The sequence below is a fragment of the Lates calcarifer genome, linkage group LG6, assembly GCF_001640805.2.
Source record: "Lates calcarifer isolate ASB-BC8 linkage group LG6, TLL_Latcal_v3, whole genome shotgun sequence".
Lineage (NCBI taxonomy): Eukaryota > Metazoa > Chordata > Actinopteri > Centropomidae > Lates > Lates calcarifer.
Genome location: NC_066838.1, coordinates 18,035,056 through 18,053,103, shown reverse-complemented (window position 1 = coordinate 18,053,103; position 18,048 = coordinate 18,035,056). Strand labels below are relative to the sequence as shown.

Sequence of the window (18,048 nt, the reverse complement as noted above, 5' to 3'; positions counted from 1 at the left end):
TGAGCCACAATGCCTCGTTGAGATTTTTATGATCTCTAAACAATAGACCACTAGAAACAAACAGTTTAAGTTGATTTTGCTCATGCGCAATTCCTGGACATTGTCACACCCGCACAAAGGTGAAACCAAACTTGTTATAAGTCGCGTTTTACTCAGGGTTATCCAATAACTGATTCATAAATAAAGCACTGACACTTAAATAGAATTTGGACTTTTCTGGGAACAGGGGCGCCAGCTCATTGAGGTGTGGCACTGCCTCCCTGCGATGCCATCTCCCATCAAAGCGATGTCAGGTCACTCAGCTGTGATCGATTATTGTACAATTATTAGATGTAGCTCATTAAATTTTTAGACGTAACTTGTCCTGAATGTCATTTTTCATTTTGCCCATCTGCATTTGAAATGTGTTCTTATCCATCTACAACATGAAACATTATCCAGGTCTAATATTGCCTTAATTTTAAACGTTAACTTATTCAAGCTACAACATGAACTCATGGTGCCATATGAAGTTGTAATGACCCTCCACTTTTCCTTTCAAGATGGTCCACTTGATGAATCTCCGCCCCTGCGTGGTTCCGCTCATCTCGGGGTTAATGACGGGTCATCGTCCCACCTCCTGTGCACCCCAGTCCCTCGGCTCGCAGATTAGTTCTGCAGATCCAGAGGGTTCCGTTTTTGGGCACATACGGCACGGTGAGGACCGTGAAAGTGCTACCAGATGGGCACATCAGCACACCTTTCCGGTTTTTGACATTCACATCTATCCACCATAGCTTTCTTGCGCGCTTTACCTCATAAATATTCAAGCAGAACACATGCGCCCCCACTCAAAAATGCACGAATGTGTGTGTGTGTGTGTGTGTGTGTTTTTTTTTTTTTTTTTTTTTTTGTCTCTGGATGGAGTCTGCATATGTTCACATCTCTGAATAGAAATGAATGATCCCTAGCAGAGAAACGACCACGAATGTGTCAGACACTGCATAAATCAGTTCGCAGGCGAGCCCGAGAAGTGTTATCTCTGAATACATGCAATAATTAAAGTTGATGCTAAATCGTGCGCAATCGCTCGTGCCTATTTACTGTGGACTCCTCTGGGGACAAACTCACTCTCCTCTCGCGGCTCCCCCCACCGTCACCAGCAGCAGCTTTCAGTAGGGCAGATAAGTGCGCCCCGTGTTTACCTTGGCGCACAGCCATGCGCATCAAATCTGGCAGAGTAGAAAAGGAGGAAAGCGCGCTGATAAAGTGCAACATAATGACCCCCCAGCTGCACACCACAATGACTGAACCACCCATCAGTCTCAACAGGGTGCGCGTGCGTGTGAGGGAGCGCGAGCCTCGGCGGGCAGCGAGGGAGGCGTGCGCGAGGTCCTGCAGGGATAAGGCTTGGCGTGGGTCAGAGCTGTCAGCATCAGATATCACCGGCGAGGTGTGACTGAGTGCTGCGGTTTGGTGCTGCTCAATCAAACACGACGTGCAACGGAATTAAGCTGTGTGTGAGAGAATGTGTGAGGGAGAGGGAGAGAGAAAATGGTTGAACAAAGTGGGATAAAAGTCGTCTCTCCTGTGTTTATAATGAAAATATTGTCCCTGGTGGCCCACTCTGGCTTTTTGCAGTAGAGGCTGCGGTTAAAGGGGCCTTCCACCCAACCTGTTTCCTTCCTGATAAGGAATGACACCTCCATGTGTACAGACCCCCACCTCCCTCATTACAGACCATTCACATAAACCACACACAACCTTCCTCAGGCATCGGAAAAACGTCAAGGGCATACAAGGCAAAAGATCTCCATCTAGTGGTCCCATGACGAAACTGCAAGAGGCGATTTTCTTAAAAGGTCTTGAACCACACACAAACAAAGACAGAGATTAATTAAAACAACTTTTAAGAAGTAGCAGTTGCACATGAGTTAGTCAGGAATGCACTTTATTTATTCCACACTTAGAAAAGGACGTCAGAAGGCACTAGAGTGGTTTAGCACACAACCCTATATCAGAGGAGATACTGCAAGGTCAAGCTAAGGACAAAAGTCAGCTCAGTCTCAACTCGTCTGCTGCACCCACGATGGCAAAATTGAAACAGATCAATAACAATCTACTTCCTGACATTTTTAATTGCATGTTGGACACGAGAGGAATCAAGTTCATCAATGTAAATTCCCCTCTGTGGGTTTTTATCTTTAGACAAGGCTGACAGAGATCCTGACCTGAGTCAACTCTTCTTATCCCACTGAGGACGCATGTCTTAAGAGTGACAACCTTTGAAGTCTCTATCAAAGGTTCCTCAATCCTCAGCCTGACCCATATGTTATCTAGCAGTGTGCTAAAGTGCAGCTGTACAGTTCAAAATGATCTCGCTATCTGTTAGGAAAATCAGCTTCTCAGCAATGAAGCGAAGGGTGGACTATTTAACGTGCTAGGTCATCTTGTCCTGTCCTTGACTAGATGAGAAAGAGGGAGAGTGTAAGAAAGACTGATCGCTGAGCCAAGGAATTGTACTTGAGGAAGCAAGGTGCAAAAAACACACAATCAAGGATCTGGAGTCAAGCTCTTGTTCAGATTATGGATTCTCTAATAGATTTTCTCTCAAAAAAGATACATCCTCGGCATCCAGGCGAGACATTCATGACCAATCTGAATAGAAGCTAAACCTGCATAGAAACCTCCTGTTTCTGTTCTCTCAGGTTGGACCCTTTGGGTGCGCAGGCATCCCTGGGTTAACAAAGGTTTGGCACTGGGTGATTACACCATAACATAGTGTATGTGTAGAAAAAAAAAGGACAGCCACAGAGATAATGTGCAGGGAGCGTGTCTGATGAATAGTAGTACATTGTCACATACAGGCAGTGTGCATTTGACTGGCGTGGCAGTGGAGACGACTTGCACTGTAGATATGAAGCAGCAGCATTCCTGTTCCAACTGAGACGGAGCTGGAAAAGCACCAGTGGTCTGTCTTTCCTAACCTTATCACATCAAATATGGCGGCGGGGGTGGAGGCAATTATCCTGGCAAATTGATTTTACTTGGACAACAGCGTTTTTTCAGTGCTTTTAAAAGCAAAACTGTTTCCTTTGTAATTTGTCTTAATGAAAACATGCAGCATTGTGTACACGTTGCAAATATGGCAGATGCTTGACAATAACCAGATGTTCTCTGTGTTCATGTGCTGTCTCTGTGGTAAGCAGCTTTTTCCTATAAAGCTGGCCCATTTTTTCTTTATGTTTCATTAATAATCTCCCCTATTTAACACAGTTTTTCCTGTTTTTACTCATAAAAGGAAATAAGTAAAAGCATGTAATCTTTGCTATTAGAAATGGTAAGGAAGCACAAAAAGTCTCTAGTCATCATGACGCTCAAAGGTCATGGTCAGTCCTTCAAAATGTCCTGTCTGAACAAACGTTATCACAGCAAGAAAGGAGCAACTCCCAGGAGGGTTTTCATCCATGGTTCAAATCTACCAGTCACAGCTAGGTAAGAGTTCTCTTCCTAAAGGCAGTCAACCACATTATCACATTTGCATGTCTCTACAATTGAACTGGGCTTTTGGGGCGAATCGCTGGCCCAGTTTCCTGACTAAACTCCCCCTTCATGTAGAGTGAGAGGAGCGTAATGCTACATGGTACTGAATAAAATAACATTGAAAATAAAAATAATATTATTAGAAATAATAACATTATAATTGATTAAATTCTAAAGATAAAAACAGTACAATGCTGCAGTCTGTGAGGGAAAACAACATGACAGTTCATTTCAAAATGTAAACGGTCTCATCCTTCCTATATGAAAATCATGAGTGTTCAACTGTACTCTGTTTCTTCCACTTTATCTTGATTCCAGGGCATGTCTGAAAGTGCTCAGCCGAATTTTCAGTGCCCGGCCACACAGCCGTCCTAACGGCAGTCACGTTCTTCTCTCGTTCAAACATCCTGCATGACTGTGGCTACAGTTACATCACCTGGCGTCACCAAAGCAAACGTGCGATGGCTTCGGTCTGGTCATCCTGGCGGCTGCAGAGCTCGGTGCGTGTACCCCGAGAGAGCGTCCCAGTTTCTCCACAAGAAGGCCAACAGGAGGATGAGGAGGAGGGTGGAGAGGGAGCGCGAAGCGCGTCTTCATCAGGGGGACCACACAGTTGGCCACAGTTGAGACAAAGACCAGAAGGACAGCCATAAGGGCCAGCAGCACATTGATAAGTTTTCCCAGGAGGGTCCTGGCTGTGGCATTTTCCAGCCCCTCCAACTGCACGACCTGCTGTTGCTGCTGCTGGAGCTCCATCTTAGAGATCCTGGTCTGACAGGCCTCCAACGCCTCCTACAGAGGACATGCAGAGGAAGAAAAGTCAGTCAAGTCACATTCTACACACATACAAACATCTACAACAACTAAACTCGCAAAATAATGCACATACATGAAATTACAAACACCTCTGAGTATAATGTAGTCCAGTTCAACGCCACTGCAAATTACAGCCTCATTAATGAAGTTAAATTAACACCTCTCTGACACTGCCAGTTAAGCATTATCGTGTTTATAAAGGTGGACTTTATGGCTGAGCTGTTGTATTGGACTGAATTAGATTTTACAAGTGTACCTAATAAAGTGGCCAATGAGAGTTCAGTATATCTCAAAGCTCTCTACCACCCCCTGCTGTCAGGGAAAGGAAATGCAGCAAGGGGCAACTTGAGCTGTAAATACACCTCCTACAGGTATACACATAGAAAAACACACAAAGTGAAGCCCTCATAGACAACAGGAAAGGACGGGAGTAATATGAGTCATTGAGAAGGATATGCTTATGTTTTGAACAAACAGACATGCAGATGGACAGACTGCATTCTCTGTCTCATCTTCCTGTTTAAAGTGTCAACATGAACAATGAGATAATGCCTTTAACTGTTGGAAGGTGTGTGACCACCTCAAAGGTTCAGTTTTACTTAAGACAGACTCCATGACATCTAGTCTGGCAGTAAGCTAGAGAGGCTGAGCTCTCTTCCTTAATGTGGAACTCCAAAACACCAAATGTTCGATAAATAAATAAAAGAAATACTGTGAATAATAAGACCGTTTACTGAAAACTTAAACCAGCAATTTGTGATATAATCGAAATGATTAAAACTCTGTACATCATTGTGAAGTGTCATTTTGTCACTCTTGTTATCACAGTAACTCAATGTCACCTTGGTTTTGTTGTTTCTCTTGCTAACAAGAGCTAAATGGCTAAATCCAGTAGCAGTTGCTGAGCATGCTGAGAGGGTGGGGCTTCATGTGACTGGCTAACGGTCTAGGAATCAGGGATTAGCAAAAGCAACACACATAATTGTGAAAAATACCAGTAACATAGACTTGAAAAATAAAAGAATAAAACTGCTACATAAAGACTGAAATTGAGATAAAACACTGATATGAGTTAATAAAATATTGATTTATTTATCTTTTATTATCTTGTATTGTTAATGAAATATATGTCACAAGTGCATGTCTGAGTGAATGCTAAATTTCAGTTAGTGTATTACTACTGCACCTTGGTGTTTATTCATCAGGTACTTCATGACTTCAACATGACTCAACTGGTCAAAAGTGAGACGACCAGAACCAGAACTGTCTTATCATCCCTACAACATATTGCCATTCTTGCGTCCTTTTATGACACATCCAATTTTAGGTACAAAAGGAGAATGTTAAAATGTAATTCTGACAGAGCTGATTTTTGTCACTGCTAATTTATTTCAGACATTTGGATGGTGTGCTTGTGGACGTTAGCCTCACGGACAAACCTGGATGTCTCTGGCTCTCTCATAAGACTGGTAGGCGATCTTCTCCTCCATACTGGCCAGCTCCTGTTTAAGGTTCAGGATCTCATTCTGGTGAAGCTCTGTCAGGTCGTTCAGCTGCTCCTCCAGACGTTCACACCTGAACACACACACACAAAGATGCAGAAAACAAACCACACACACACGTGATAGTCAGTGGCATAATTAGCTTAGACAAAGAAACACATGCAGGAATTAGCAGAAACAGACCTTGAAGGCATCTGACTACATGGCACCTGACTGGACTGATGACTTGCCCTGACAAGATTAGGACATGCTTACTCATCTGCTGATCCAACTGGCCAATCAGAGATGGTCAGATCTATGAGACTGGCCAATGGGAGGTGCCCAGCAGGAGGAGATGGATCTATACTGCTGTTTATTTTGGCAGGTGCATACAATTGGATGGACAACATAGGACGAGAATAGACAGGACACAGCTCCTGTGCATGTTTGCCTGAATATGTGGATACATTTCCTTTTAAACAGAGCCATACACATATTCTTAAAAAGATACAGATATACTTGTACACTTATGAAGGTAGGTTATAAAACCAATATACAGAATATCATGTGGGGTGGCAGGATGTGCTTCTTTGTTTTCTCATTTCATATCTTATATAAATCAAACACTTCAGTTTGATCACAATTAACAATTTGAAGGAATTATACTGAGCTCTGAGTCATTAACTAATAATTATCATTACTGACATTCTACTGACAGTCGAAACAACAAATGTATGACTTAAAAACTCAGCAGGTTCAATAGACTGCTAATTATTTTCAGTGGAGCTTAATATACTGATTATAAACTTGATTAATCGATTATTTGTATGGCCTGGAAAAAGCCAGAATATATGGAAAAGGTGATGCTTTCAAAACCCAACTGATAAATTGTTTCACTTCTAAATCAATCAACAAGGTAAACAATCATTACTGGCAACCCCAGCTGAGACAGTGACATTTTAGAAAATTCTTGTTTATGCTAAAATAGATTCAGTCCCTGAGGAGCTTTTTAGCAACATATTTGGTTTATGAATGACTATTCCCTGTGGGCAGGCTGAAAAGAGCTCCACTATGGTTGCTATTATTTTGGGCCTAGAGGACAAACACAGACCTCTGTGGACCCAGATGGACATTTTAGGGAGAAAAATGCTCTTTTACAATTTTCCCCCACTTTATCATTGTTCCGCTTCTTTGCTGCAACTCTTAATCTTTGCGCCCTCTCGTCTGAACATTTTGGAGGAATGCGAACATGTTATTTTTAAGGCCAACTGCCCACAGAAGCTTCACACATACGTCTCACTCTATATGCACAGCTGAGGTGAGGGCTGAAATAACACTGAAGATCTTTAGGACATTTGTTAACTGTGCAGGTGTGTCTGTCCCTTTTGTGGAGCTCCCAGTTTAAATGGAAACCTAAATTCTCTGATATGCAGTGTAGAGTGCAGTAGCATTTTAATACCCAGTTCAGATAAATGCTAAGGCAGCTTGCAGGGCAGCAGAGTTAACCATTGTAACAGTCCTGTTTATGAAGGATTCACAGAAAACAATGAGACTGCCACTTAAAATCTGAATAATGAATGTGACAGTGGCAGATAGGCTTCGAGACCAAGTATAGAAGCAGCACCTTTATGTGAGCTGGACATGTTTATGTAGATGAGGTCCAGGCCAAGGTTGTTTTTACCCACTTTGAGCCAGCTTTGATAAAAGAGCTGTCTCCAGCACTGCCTGTGATGATACACCAGATAGCACAGCGATATGAATGATCAGTATGTGTTCAGTATCTTTCTAAATATAGCAATTCTTCCTGATGACACACTGTTCGACATTTAGGGGAATTTCATGTGTTAATGGGAAATGCTTCAGGAATGTATGAAACACACAGTCTCACATGTTCTCTTTTCTCTCTGTACCTGAAGCGTTCCTCCTGTAGTGCTTGCATAACAACTGTGTAGTCTCTCTGATAGTGGCTCTTCAAGCCATCAAGGCTCTCCTCTAGCCTTGCCTGGCCCTCCCTCAGCTCCTGCACCTCCTGCAGCAGCATGTCCAGGCTGGAGCTCTGGCTCCTCTCCAGTGTGTTGCCCTTGGAACTTGGGGGGCCTCCAGGGGCCCCGGTGGTGCTGTTGGCCCCCGCCGACCCAGACGTAGCGCTTGAGCAGTCATCCTCGCTGCCATACTTAGGACTGGACTGGAGGTGATGCCCCGTGCTGCCCAGCGAACGTCCACCAGCCCCCTGTCACAGCTTCTTCCATTGAGGGGTCATCCAGAGAGTCTTTGAGTGAGGGGATGTTGTCAGCGCTGCCGAATTTGTGGCGAATTAGCGAGGCGATCTCTCGAGGTTTGGAGACGACGGCCCCCGCAGCAGAGTGGGTGGCCTGGAGAGAAGCTAGACAGACCTCCCTTGACGCTGTCCACCACACCTTCACTGAAGCCTGTGACTTTGGCTCCGACATCCTTCAGGCCCTGCTGCATGTCCCGCAGAACATCCTTGGGCTGGCGTGGGATACCATTATGCTCCACTTCTCGCAGCTTCCGGTGGTAGTGCTCCAGTTTCCTCTGCAGCTGCTGGATGGTCTGCGCCGACTTCTGATTCTTTTTCTCAAAAACCTGACAGCCACATAACAAGTTCTCATTAATACACATGACACAACAATAATCCAGGTTACTTCCATATATTTAGGAAGCTCCCACCCTATCTCTAGGGACAAACAAAACAGAACAGGTTTAACGTTAATGCGTTAATTGTCATATTAGCCTACTGATCTGTTAAAAATATGAGGCAGTTGGTGACCCAGACAATGTAGATTTCATTAGTTAAAAAGAGCACAATGACTCTTCACTTTACCTGTTTGATGCGTGTGCTTTGCTGTTTGTCAGCATTGTTGGCCAGTTTGAGGTACTCAGCAACGTTGTCATCCCTGGCTGTCTGCTCAATCTTAATCTGCTCTGTGAGCTTGAGGATTTTCTGCTGCAGTTGGGCGATCGCCTGTTTGGTACGCTGAGGATCTGGGGTGCCATCCTCACCCCCCGGGTAGGAACCGTCTGCGCCACAAGACACTGCCAGGGGCGTTTGGCCAAGCCCACTAACCTCCAGCCGGTCGATCTGAAGACAAGAGGGAGGTCGGGTTAGGTGATGGGTCAGAGGATGGAATGAGGAATTAAAGAGGAAAATAGAAAGGGGAGGGGAGACAAGGACGAAAAAGTGTGAGTTTCATAAGGTTTATTAGTCATTTTGCTGACACACTGAAAACACAGGTTTCTGCATTTCTGCAGCCAGTCAACTGGAAATTGAGGCAGTCGAAAAGGAGGAAGATGCAAGATGTTATTTTTTTCCCTTTAGGGTTTTACAAAGAAAAGAAAGTGGAATGAAAAAATATCTCTTAAGTTTCAACTTAGTTCAGTACCTCCAGGTGTGAATCCAGAGCTGCCCACAAGTCTCTTTTTCTTTGGTGAAACAGGCAAGAATGCAATAAAAAGACTATCAACCACATATATATTTAATTTAGTCCAAGGTGAGACAACATAAGACAAGACTAACTGGATATTATATTTTTGTTTACAACAGCTCCACAGATTAAGTATATTTGTCTGTGTCGCTTTTTCAGCTGCTGACCTGATTTTGTCAATAGGCCACAAAGCATTTGCAGAAAAATCAAGACACCATCTAAATGGAGTTTTTCCTGTATTTTCCAAAAACCAGATAAAGTCAACTTGAGTTGATGATGAACCTAGCACCTTCAGTCACAGGCAGACGGTGTGATTCATTTCCTCTAACACCTCGGGAGGGGAAGCACACAGAGCACTGTGATATTGCCGGAGCTAATCGTGCTTCAAGGGGGGATTGTGATCAAAATATTCTTCTCATCACTGAGCCTTCAACACAAAATAAGCAGCTGAACCTGAAAGCGCACCACGGGGGGCTCTGAAGCCGAGCCAAAACACCGAAAAGCGGAGGAAGAAGGGGAGACTTGGAGCAGAGGCGCACCGGTGACAGTTATTCTCCTTGGCATGCACCACTCACACATCACTATGCTTGTAAATAAGCTTGCCCTTATTACCACACGCAGAAAAGGTAAAAACATAAAGCACCGGAGGCTCACCTGTGCGAACACCGGCATGACTAATTGATGACAAACATCACAGTCAACTATAGAAACCACAACGCATCCGGGAGAAAGCCAAAACTCTGGATTAATGTTTCCTACCGCCGTCAAGTGGTTTAAAGTAGAGAAACTAACCCAAACTAGCATTATTTGAGAGGTCAACCTCTATCACAGAAGCGACCACATCATTCGCAAAAAGCGGCGCTTACCTTTCCATTAGTCAAACGGAGAAACTGCTCCCAGTGCATTTTTTCCAAAGCGAAGTCGAGCTGTGTATTTTCATCTGTCCTCACACTTTTCTTTAGAGTCGAACAGCTAAATCCAAGCCTGTCAAATCCCTCCCCGCGCCGGTTCCTTAAAAGTTTCGCCGGACACTCCTGCTGCTCCAACCCGCCGGGCTTGTTATGAAAGTTGAAGCGCACCTGAAACTCAGTCAACTGGGCAGCGAGGAGAGCTCCGCCCCCCCCCCCGTCCCATCCCAGCTGAGGGATGACATCATCCCCTGAGCTGCACGGCAGGCAGCCGCCAATCATCCTCACAGAGAGCAAAAATAGATCCTCAGTCAGGGACTTTTTCACTTCACCGTATGAGGTTCACTGTGAATCAAGAACATTCTCAGACAAATATATGAACGCAACTGCAACACTTGACAAAAGACATTACTCGGCTACAACTGCTATGGCTATAACTACAAAGTCAGAATCAACTTTATTGGCCAAGTGTATTGACAAATAAATGTACTTAAATAGAAATCTGAGGTATTTGTACTTTACTAAAGTATTTCATGCTGCTTTATACTTCTGCTCCACTACAACACACAGGGAAATGTACTTCTTATCCTTCTACACTCACTGACAATTGACAGCCATTTTTTCCTTATAGCTGTCGTTTTTTCCTAAATATGTGATCAATTTATAATTAATATCTACTAGTAAATAAAATAGTTCTGATCAACAGTAAAATGAAACCTACTCAATCCCGCTCTCTCTTTCTGTTTTTTTTTTTTACCAGCCAATTATTACACTAATATATAATTTTATGTCAATCACGAGGGCCATTTTTCTGGATAAGTACTTTCACTCTATGCAATCTATGTACATTGGTAGGTACATTTCACTGATAATAGATGTCTACTTTTACTTTAATGAAAAGATGCAGGACTTACATTTAATGGAATATTTTTATATTAAAGTATTGTAATATGAACAGATTTCCAAGATGATACAGATACAGACATACAAATAAAGATATAAATCTATTAAAGTAAAATTAAACATACAGCTAAGGAATGATGGAACAGGCAGTGCCACTAGGGGAATACTCCTCAGGAAAACCATTACTATTTGTTTTCATCTATTGTGCATCACCTAATAGCAAACAAATGAATTAACTTCAGAAGAATGACCACCAACCCACACTCCTGAACAAAAACAAATACCCAGAACATCTGCTCTCAGGAACTCAGACAACAAAGGTGAGAAAATTTCTTGGCTAATTTACAATATAATGTGTTAAGCAATGACAGGCCTGGATAATGGATTAATGGATAATAATATTTGCCATCAGACAGTTAATGTGTTGAGTGAAATCCTATAATCGAGTTGACTGGGGGGCAGACTGGGCGTTTGGGCTGCAATGTGAGAGTCCCAGTACCAGTCTCTCTGTCTGTGTCTGTGCCAGCCAATAGAAAGGAGCACTGGAGGGCAAGAAAAACCAGTCAGACGTCTCTTCACCACATACACACTCTCTTAGCCAAGGGCACATTCCTCTGAATGTCGGGGAACATTACACATTTGGCAATTTGTTTCAACTTTTTGTGTTTTTGTTTAAAATCAGCAATTTTGCATTGTGTTGGTTACTGTACAGCAGCATTAAATAGAGAAGCCACATCCGAGAGTCAATTTACCTAATAAATGTTGTATACAGTAAGTCTAACCATTATTAAATCCTCTTGACGGGCAGCCAAGGCGATCAAATGAATCACAGAGCCAGAATAGCCTGCCTGGCTGGCACGGGAAAGAACTAAGAGGTGACGATTCAGAGCAGCACGTGGTCTGATCTCAGCTATAAACAAAACAGTATTAATAGCTTTATGAGGGCAAGCATGAATGAAGTGCCTGTTTTGTTCATACGAGAACTCCATGGGGTAATTGAGAAGATGTCCCAGTTCACCCTTTTCTCTCAGATGACTCAATTATTGGAATAATCAAACATATGCCCTCTGACTGAAGATATAGATAAGGAGGGCAAAGGACGAGACAGCTGAACCCTTTGAACTGGAGTACCCTGCAATGCAGAGCAGATAGAGGTTTTAGAAACAGTGATAAGAAGGCCCAATGACTTGTACAAAGTGGCACCAATTTAACACCCATTCATTTATCAAAAATTCACTGTCAGCACAGTTCTTCAGTTACGCAAGCAACAGAGCCACAAACAGCTGGACAGTCAGGTGGTTTTCCGAGAGTGCACCCTCTTTTACAGCTCAACAGACAGTTCACATTCTGTCTATGATTGGTCACTGCACAGTTATGATCTCATTTTTATACAGGCTAAGGATACCGTTATGTCACCATACATAGCAAGGAAATGCTTCATTCCCATCCCTGTTCAAGTTAGCAAACAAACTGTCTGTACGATCAGTGTCATCCCCAAATGTTCGACTTTTTCTGAGACTAATCATGCATGTAATTAAAGATGGTGAGCTGAAGGATTAGGCTAATTTCCCAGGGTTAACAGAGGCAAACATGTTGATGTACTGAGCCACTGAAGCAAGACGTGACAGGCACTGCATCACTGGAGCCTTAGCCTAATGAGGGAAGCTGTGCGTGTGTGTCTTTGTAATTGGGGGAGGGGGCTGTCTGATTCCACCCTGATTAGACTTTATCAGTAAGACAGAAAGACAAAGGGTCTGCCTGGACCAATCCCCTGCTCCTTGCATGTGCGCACACACACACACATACACTCTCGTGTGTTTCCCCACTCCACCCATGCCCCAAACTAGGACTACCTGCTGGTGGGCCTGGTTGTGCAACAGCCTCTGATCCATGTAAAGCTGGTTAGAGCCATGAAAGGGCAACCCCTGACTTACCTTGGATCCACCAGAAGTCTGGGAAAAGCCCAGCCAAACCTAAACACGCAGACCTGTGGCTATACGTCGAACACAAACAAGCATTTAGAAAGCATTACCAGGCTAATGTTGTTAGATATGCATCACACATAATTAGATATACCCAACAAGAACATCTTGTTCTGCCACATCTCAATCTCTCTCAGCCACACGGGACACACATACGCCCCAAATTCTTGTCTGTTCGATGTAGGTCACAGAGCAGAAAATGGACTGATGCTGTCACAAGATCCTTCCTATTTTTTGGGGGAGAAATCTCTCAGTTCTCTTTTTCTGACCCCATAACTCCAGACATGCCATCTCCCGCTTTCCCTCTCCTCTAAATCCTGTTTAATGTGTTTGTTGTTTTGTCAGATGGCTCAGGTGTGTTTCGGCTCAGCTAATGTCAAGATGTTCTGATGGAGAAACAGTGGAAACAGACACAGTGTTAAGCTTCTTGTCACACGACACGGGCAAGTGGAATTTGAACCCCGTTTCCTTCCCTTACTGCTGCTTATTGTTTAAAGATGTATGAATTTTTACACCAAATGTTTAAGAGTGAAACAAAATCACCATAATGTTTGCTGTGTTTTAGACTTATAGATTATATAATGGTCTTAAAACAGTATTTAGCATAAACACTGGCAAACATAAACCACAGCATAGAGCTATGCTGTGATTGTTTTGGATATAAACATTTTGGTCTGAAAGCACGTTATCTTAACCTCTTTCTATTTTCTTTCACACACACAAAAAAAAACAGTTAAGCTCTATGTGGTCAAGGTTAAGCTTTTGCTAAATGCATGTGCGAGTGCAATAGGAACAGTACCTTGATGGTTGTTAAACCTCGCATTCCTGCTGAGTGGCTGTGAGCTTCCTGTGATGTCAACTTGTGCCTCTTGTTAAGCAGCGGTTTAACGTGCCAAGATGCAAGAATGACACCATGAGGACACTGTAACTTCAGGTTTCTTTCTGCGAAATCTGCTCTGCTCTACACCTCTCCTATTACAGTGTTCTCTGAAGTATGGAAAAAGTTTTAAGCGGTTGCCGGCTAGCTTATCTGCAGAGTCCAATATCCATGGGGGACAGCACCTTGGATCCAAGGAGGACATAAGATACAGGGTTTTCAGGTTTACACCTGGATTTGTAATTACTTTAATTAATTAAATACTTTCTGCAATCTACTTGTAAACAGTCATCTCACATTTTACAGCCTTCCTCTCTCCATTTATACCACTCGTATCTGTGTGACTTCATCACTCACCCTGCATAAAGGCCAATCATCTGTGGCAGACTGAACTTCACACTCCTGATTAGTTGGTCTGATCTTTAACCCTGCAGGCTGGGGATCAGAAAAGTGAACACAGTCGTCATAGCAACAACATGACAGTGCTGAGTGATCCCAGTGTTTTTATTTAACAGATTAAAAAAAAAAAAAAAAAAGATCAGTTTGTGCACAGCGGTGTGTGGTGGAGTATGCACGGTGGAAGTCCATGAAGTATGTAGCTGCAATAATTATTTATTCATTTGCTGTTCATTACTGTACATGGCCCCAAATCTACAGCATTTTCTGCTACACCTTCTCATACCTTCATGGTTTAAGTTCCCTCCAGGTCATGCTATATAGAGGCAGTGCTGAAACTGACAGAAAAGAGATGTCTTTAATGGAAATCTGCATCTTGTTTCCTTCAAGGGGATCCAGTGTAGGAACAATGAACCCCATTCACCAGATATGGAAAATTACATAACTCCATGTGATGCTGGACAAGGAGCAGTTTACTCAACACATGCACTCAGGAATCAACACACAACGCAAAGTTCTAATAAATATGCACAACAGATAGGCGCACACACATACACACACAGAGCTAATGCTCGCCAGTGAACTTCCTAAAGAATTCAGAGGGTGTGAGAAAAGCCCTTCGTGTTCACATCCAAAAGAAAGAAACACACGTCATCAGCTGACAGTGCAGGTCTGTGGAGACAGGGAGAGAGAAAGAGGGAGAAAAACACAGGCTTGTATTGGGCTCCCCTAACACAACAAAGACTTTAAATCCCTATGATTTCGAGACAAAATCCTTTTCACACCAAGAGATTGGTCACCTGCCAAATTCTGTGGCCTCGAAGTTTCAGAAATGTCTTATGGTTTCAACACAGTATCGTATTTAGTTACAAAACACAGGGCAGCCATTTTAACAGGTGAGCAGCCATATACACACTATATCAGTGTAAAAACACGTACTAGATTCATGATGTAGACTTGGATCACTGAGTAAGTGAATAAAATGAGTCAAAACATGAAAACATAAATGATGGAGATGATGACAACACACACATACACTATAAACAGGTGGAGACTCACTGTAGTTGGAGAAGGAAGTGGAGAGGTGTCAGCAGTTATGAGGTTAAGGATGACCTCCATGGCAGGATAGCGCATGTGCACGACTTGGACTTGATTTCTGTTTGGTTTGTCTATCTGTTTGTGCGTCCCTTGGGAAACAACCACAACTGGGGAAGAGGGGAAGAGCGTGGTCCTGGGAGCTCATCACTCAGGACACTTCTCCCAAACAAAGTCCACTTGACTTAAAGTCCATTGGACAAAGGCTCCACTTGGCAACTCTTAGAGGAGTTACTGTTGGCTTGATTGAATATCCAGAATCCATAGAGTGCTCAGTCCCTCCAGCAGTGAACCATGACTATTGATAGCAGCAGAGTCTACAGAGTGTTGTGCTGCTGGTTCACAGAGCAGCCGGTCGTCAAAGCCCATGACTACGCTTCAGTGCAAACACAAGCTCTGCAGTACACAGCAGCCGGCAGAGAGCCTATGGAAAACACATACATACGCTTCGACAAGCACGACTCCCACAGACGGCGTATGTTAGTGGGAGAACAAGGACTCCTCTAGAGCAAAGGGTCCGTCTGATGCAGGTTTAGGGCAACAGAGCCGAGGTGGTTAATCGGATGAAGACTCGCAGGATTGGATGGAGGCAGGGTTAAAAGAAGGAAGAGTTTACTGTGAAGTTAAGTGTTCAAAGAGTCCATCGGGCATAAAATCCTCAGAGGGAGAAAAGAGAGGCAGAGACCCAGAGGACGGATGTGAGGGGAGCGAGGGAGCGGGCAGGAAAAAAAAGAGCCCACCAGGAGCTGTCACTGAGAGGGAGACAGAACGAGAGAGGGAGCAAAGGAGAGAGGGGTTGTGAGAAAGCTTCGTGAAGGGAGGGAGGAGGGGGGGCAGCTTTTCTTCTGTTGGAGTTTCTAGGCCAGCTCAGCTCCAAAACAGCAGCTAGCTCAGGCAGAAAGAAAAGGGAGAAAAATCTTCTACTCCCTCCTTTCAATTATCACACAGTTTGATTGTCGCAGCCAATCAGTTTGCTGAGTGATCATGTTGTAATGAAGCACCTTCTGCTGCCTGTGTGCGCTAACAAACAGGACTGGACCAAGTGTTTCTGCTGACCAGTAACACACTCTGAACTGACTGAACTGTGCTTGAAGTGTGATGTTTTTCACAGAGGTTGTATAACATGAAACATACACAGGTGCAAAGCAGTGAACACCTTTAAGGTTTAAGGTGGAGGAAAAACATACACAGACTTACACAGATTACATGGTCATATGATGATTACAAAGCTGCTATTCAAAACTACGAATATGTTTGCACACATGACTATGGCCTATACCTGCGTCACTGCATTACTTATCCACTGACTGAAGAAGTGCTTCAGCATGGGTTCAGTAATATTGTTTTGCAATTTCACAGCAACAGCATGGTAATCACTTTTACTAGAGAGCTAAATTACTCTTACAGGGAACAGTTAGTAAATTCAACTATCCATTTAAACTACTATCCAGTAGATATTTTCATTTTGACTTGAGGTCACTATTAAAATTAAGTGTTAAGCTTAATCTTGATGTTGGTCAACTTCACTGCATTTAAACACATGCAAATTCATATTCAAATGCTCCCACAAACACCACTTTATGAGCTTTGGTGCATTGTTCTGCACTACAAAATCTTGCTGTTTTTGAGCTATCGTGTCCAAAAGTGTACAAACCAATTAAGGAGAAAAAGCAAAGCAGGGAGCGTAGAGGGTAAGGCCGAACAAGGGCTACTAAAGACTTCTGTGCAGAGGCCGGCAGGAGAGAGGGGGAGAGGAGAACATGAATACAGGCTTTAATGAGAGTGCGGGAGGAGTTAGGGGACCGGGAGAGAGGGCAGGATTTAGGGAGAAAAAAGCCTGCTTATATAAGCTCAAACCCAACTTGCTCAGATGAAAGTGCAAATGTGTGACGTGTAGGTTTCACCCCACGTATTGAATAAAAGTTGACACATGGCAGCATTAGTGGTTTAAAGTCTGAGATCAGTCCCAAACATCGCAAAGGAAATCCAGTTATTCCAAAGCTACTGTATATTCTCTTTATATCCCTTCACTAGCAACCATCTCCTCTCACACATTTACAGAACTTTTTTTTTTTTAATAAGTTCATTTAACACACACATATACACACATCATCACTAGGCTAGTGATTTACTAAATTGGGTTTCACTATTAAAACCTAAGTAAATGTTTTAGTCAGTAAAGACCTGAATGAGCTGTAACTTGCTGCAAAGCTCTGTAAAGCTGAGTGGAGCTGCAGGTTATCTGGATAACTCTCTGTAGGTGCATCACTACAAGCGACCCTTTTCATATTGCCACGCTGTCATCTGATCCATTGTTAGTCTAAAAGTATTTATTTTAGCTGCTTTAAGAACAGCTGGTATAAACAGTTCTTGGACTCTAGGAAGTGGGACCAAGTAAACAGAAACAAAATTTGAAGTCATTATAAGGTCTTTTTACAGATGACTTAACTGACATTCATTAGTCAGTTAGGGGGAATCCAACACTGGGCCTTTTGACTAACAGGTTCCTCTCAGACATGAATGCATTGCATACATTCTTAGCAATGCTCTCAGTGTCATTCCAGCCTAGGGTCAGAGTCTCCTGTGGAGGCTACACAGCCCCCAGTAGCTCAAGGCAGTCCAGGA

The 18,048-nt window shown here is 43.2% G+C and overlaps 1 protein-coding gene across 1 annotated transcript in view; it reads right to left on the bottom strand.

Annotated features, from left to right (window-relative positions):
• Window positions 1-1,913: 1,913 nt before the first annotated feature.
• The window catches only part of tmcc1a (transmembrane and coiled-coil domain family 1a), a 42,957-nt gene continuing 26,822 nt past the window's right edge, over window positions 1,914-18,048 (bottom strand). The window contains 7 exon segments of the mRNA XM_018697949.2: window positions 1,914-4,106; window positions 4,108-4,314; window positions 5,778-5,913; window positions 7,730-8,047; window positions 8,049-8,197; window positions 8,199-8,423; window positions 8,662-8,919. Coding sequence (XP_018553465.2) covers window positions 3,999-4,106; window positions 4,108-4,314; window positions 5,778-5,913; window positions 7,730-8,047; window positions 8,049-8,197; window positions 8,199-8,423; window positions 8,662-8,919 — 1,401 coding nt within the window. The 3' untranslated portion in view covers window positions 1,914-3,998.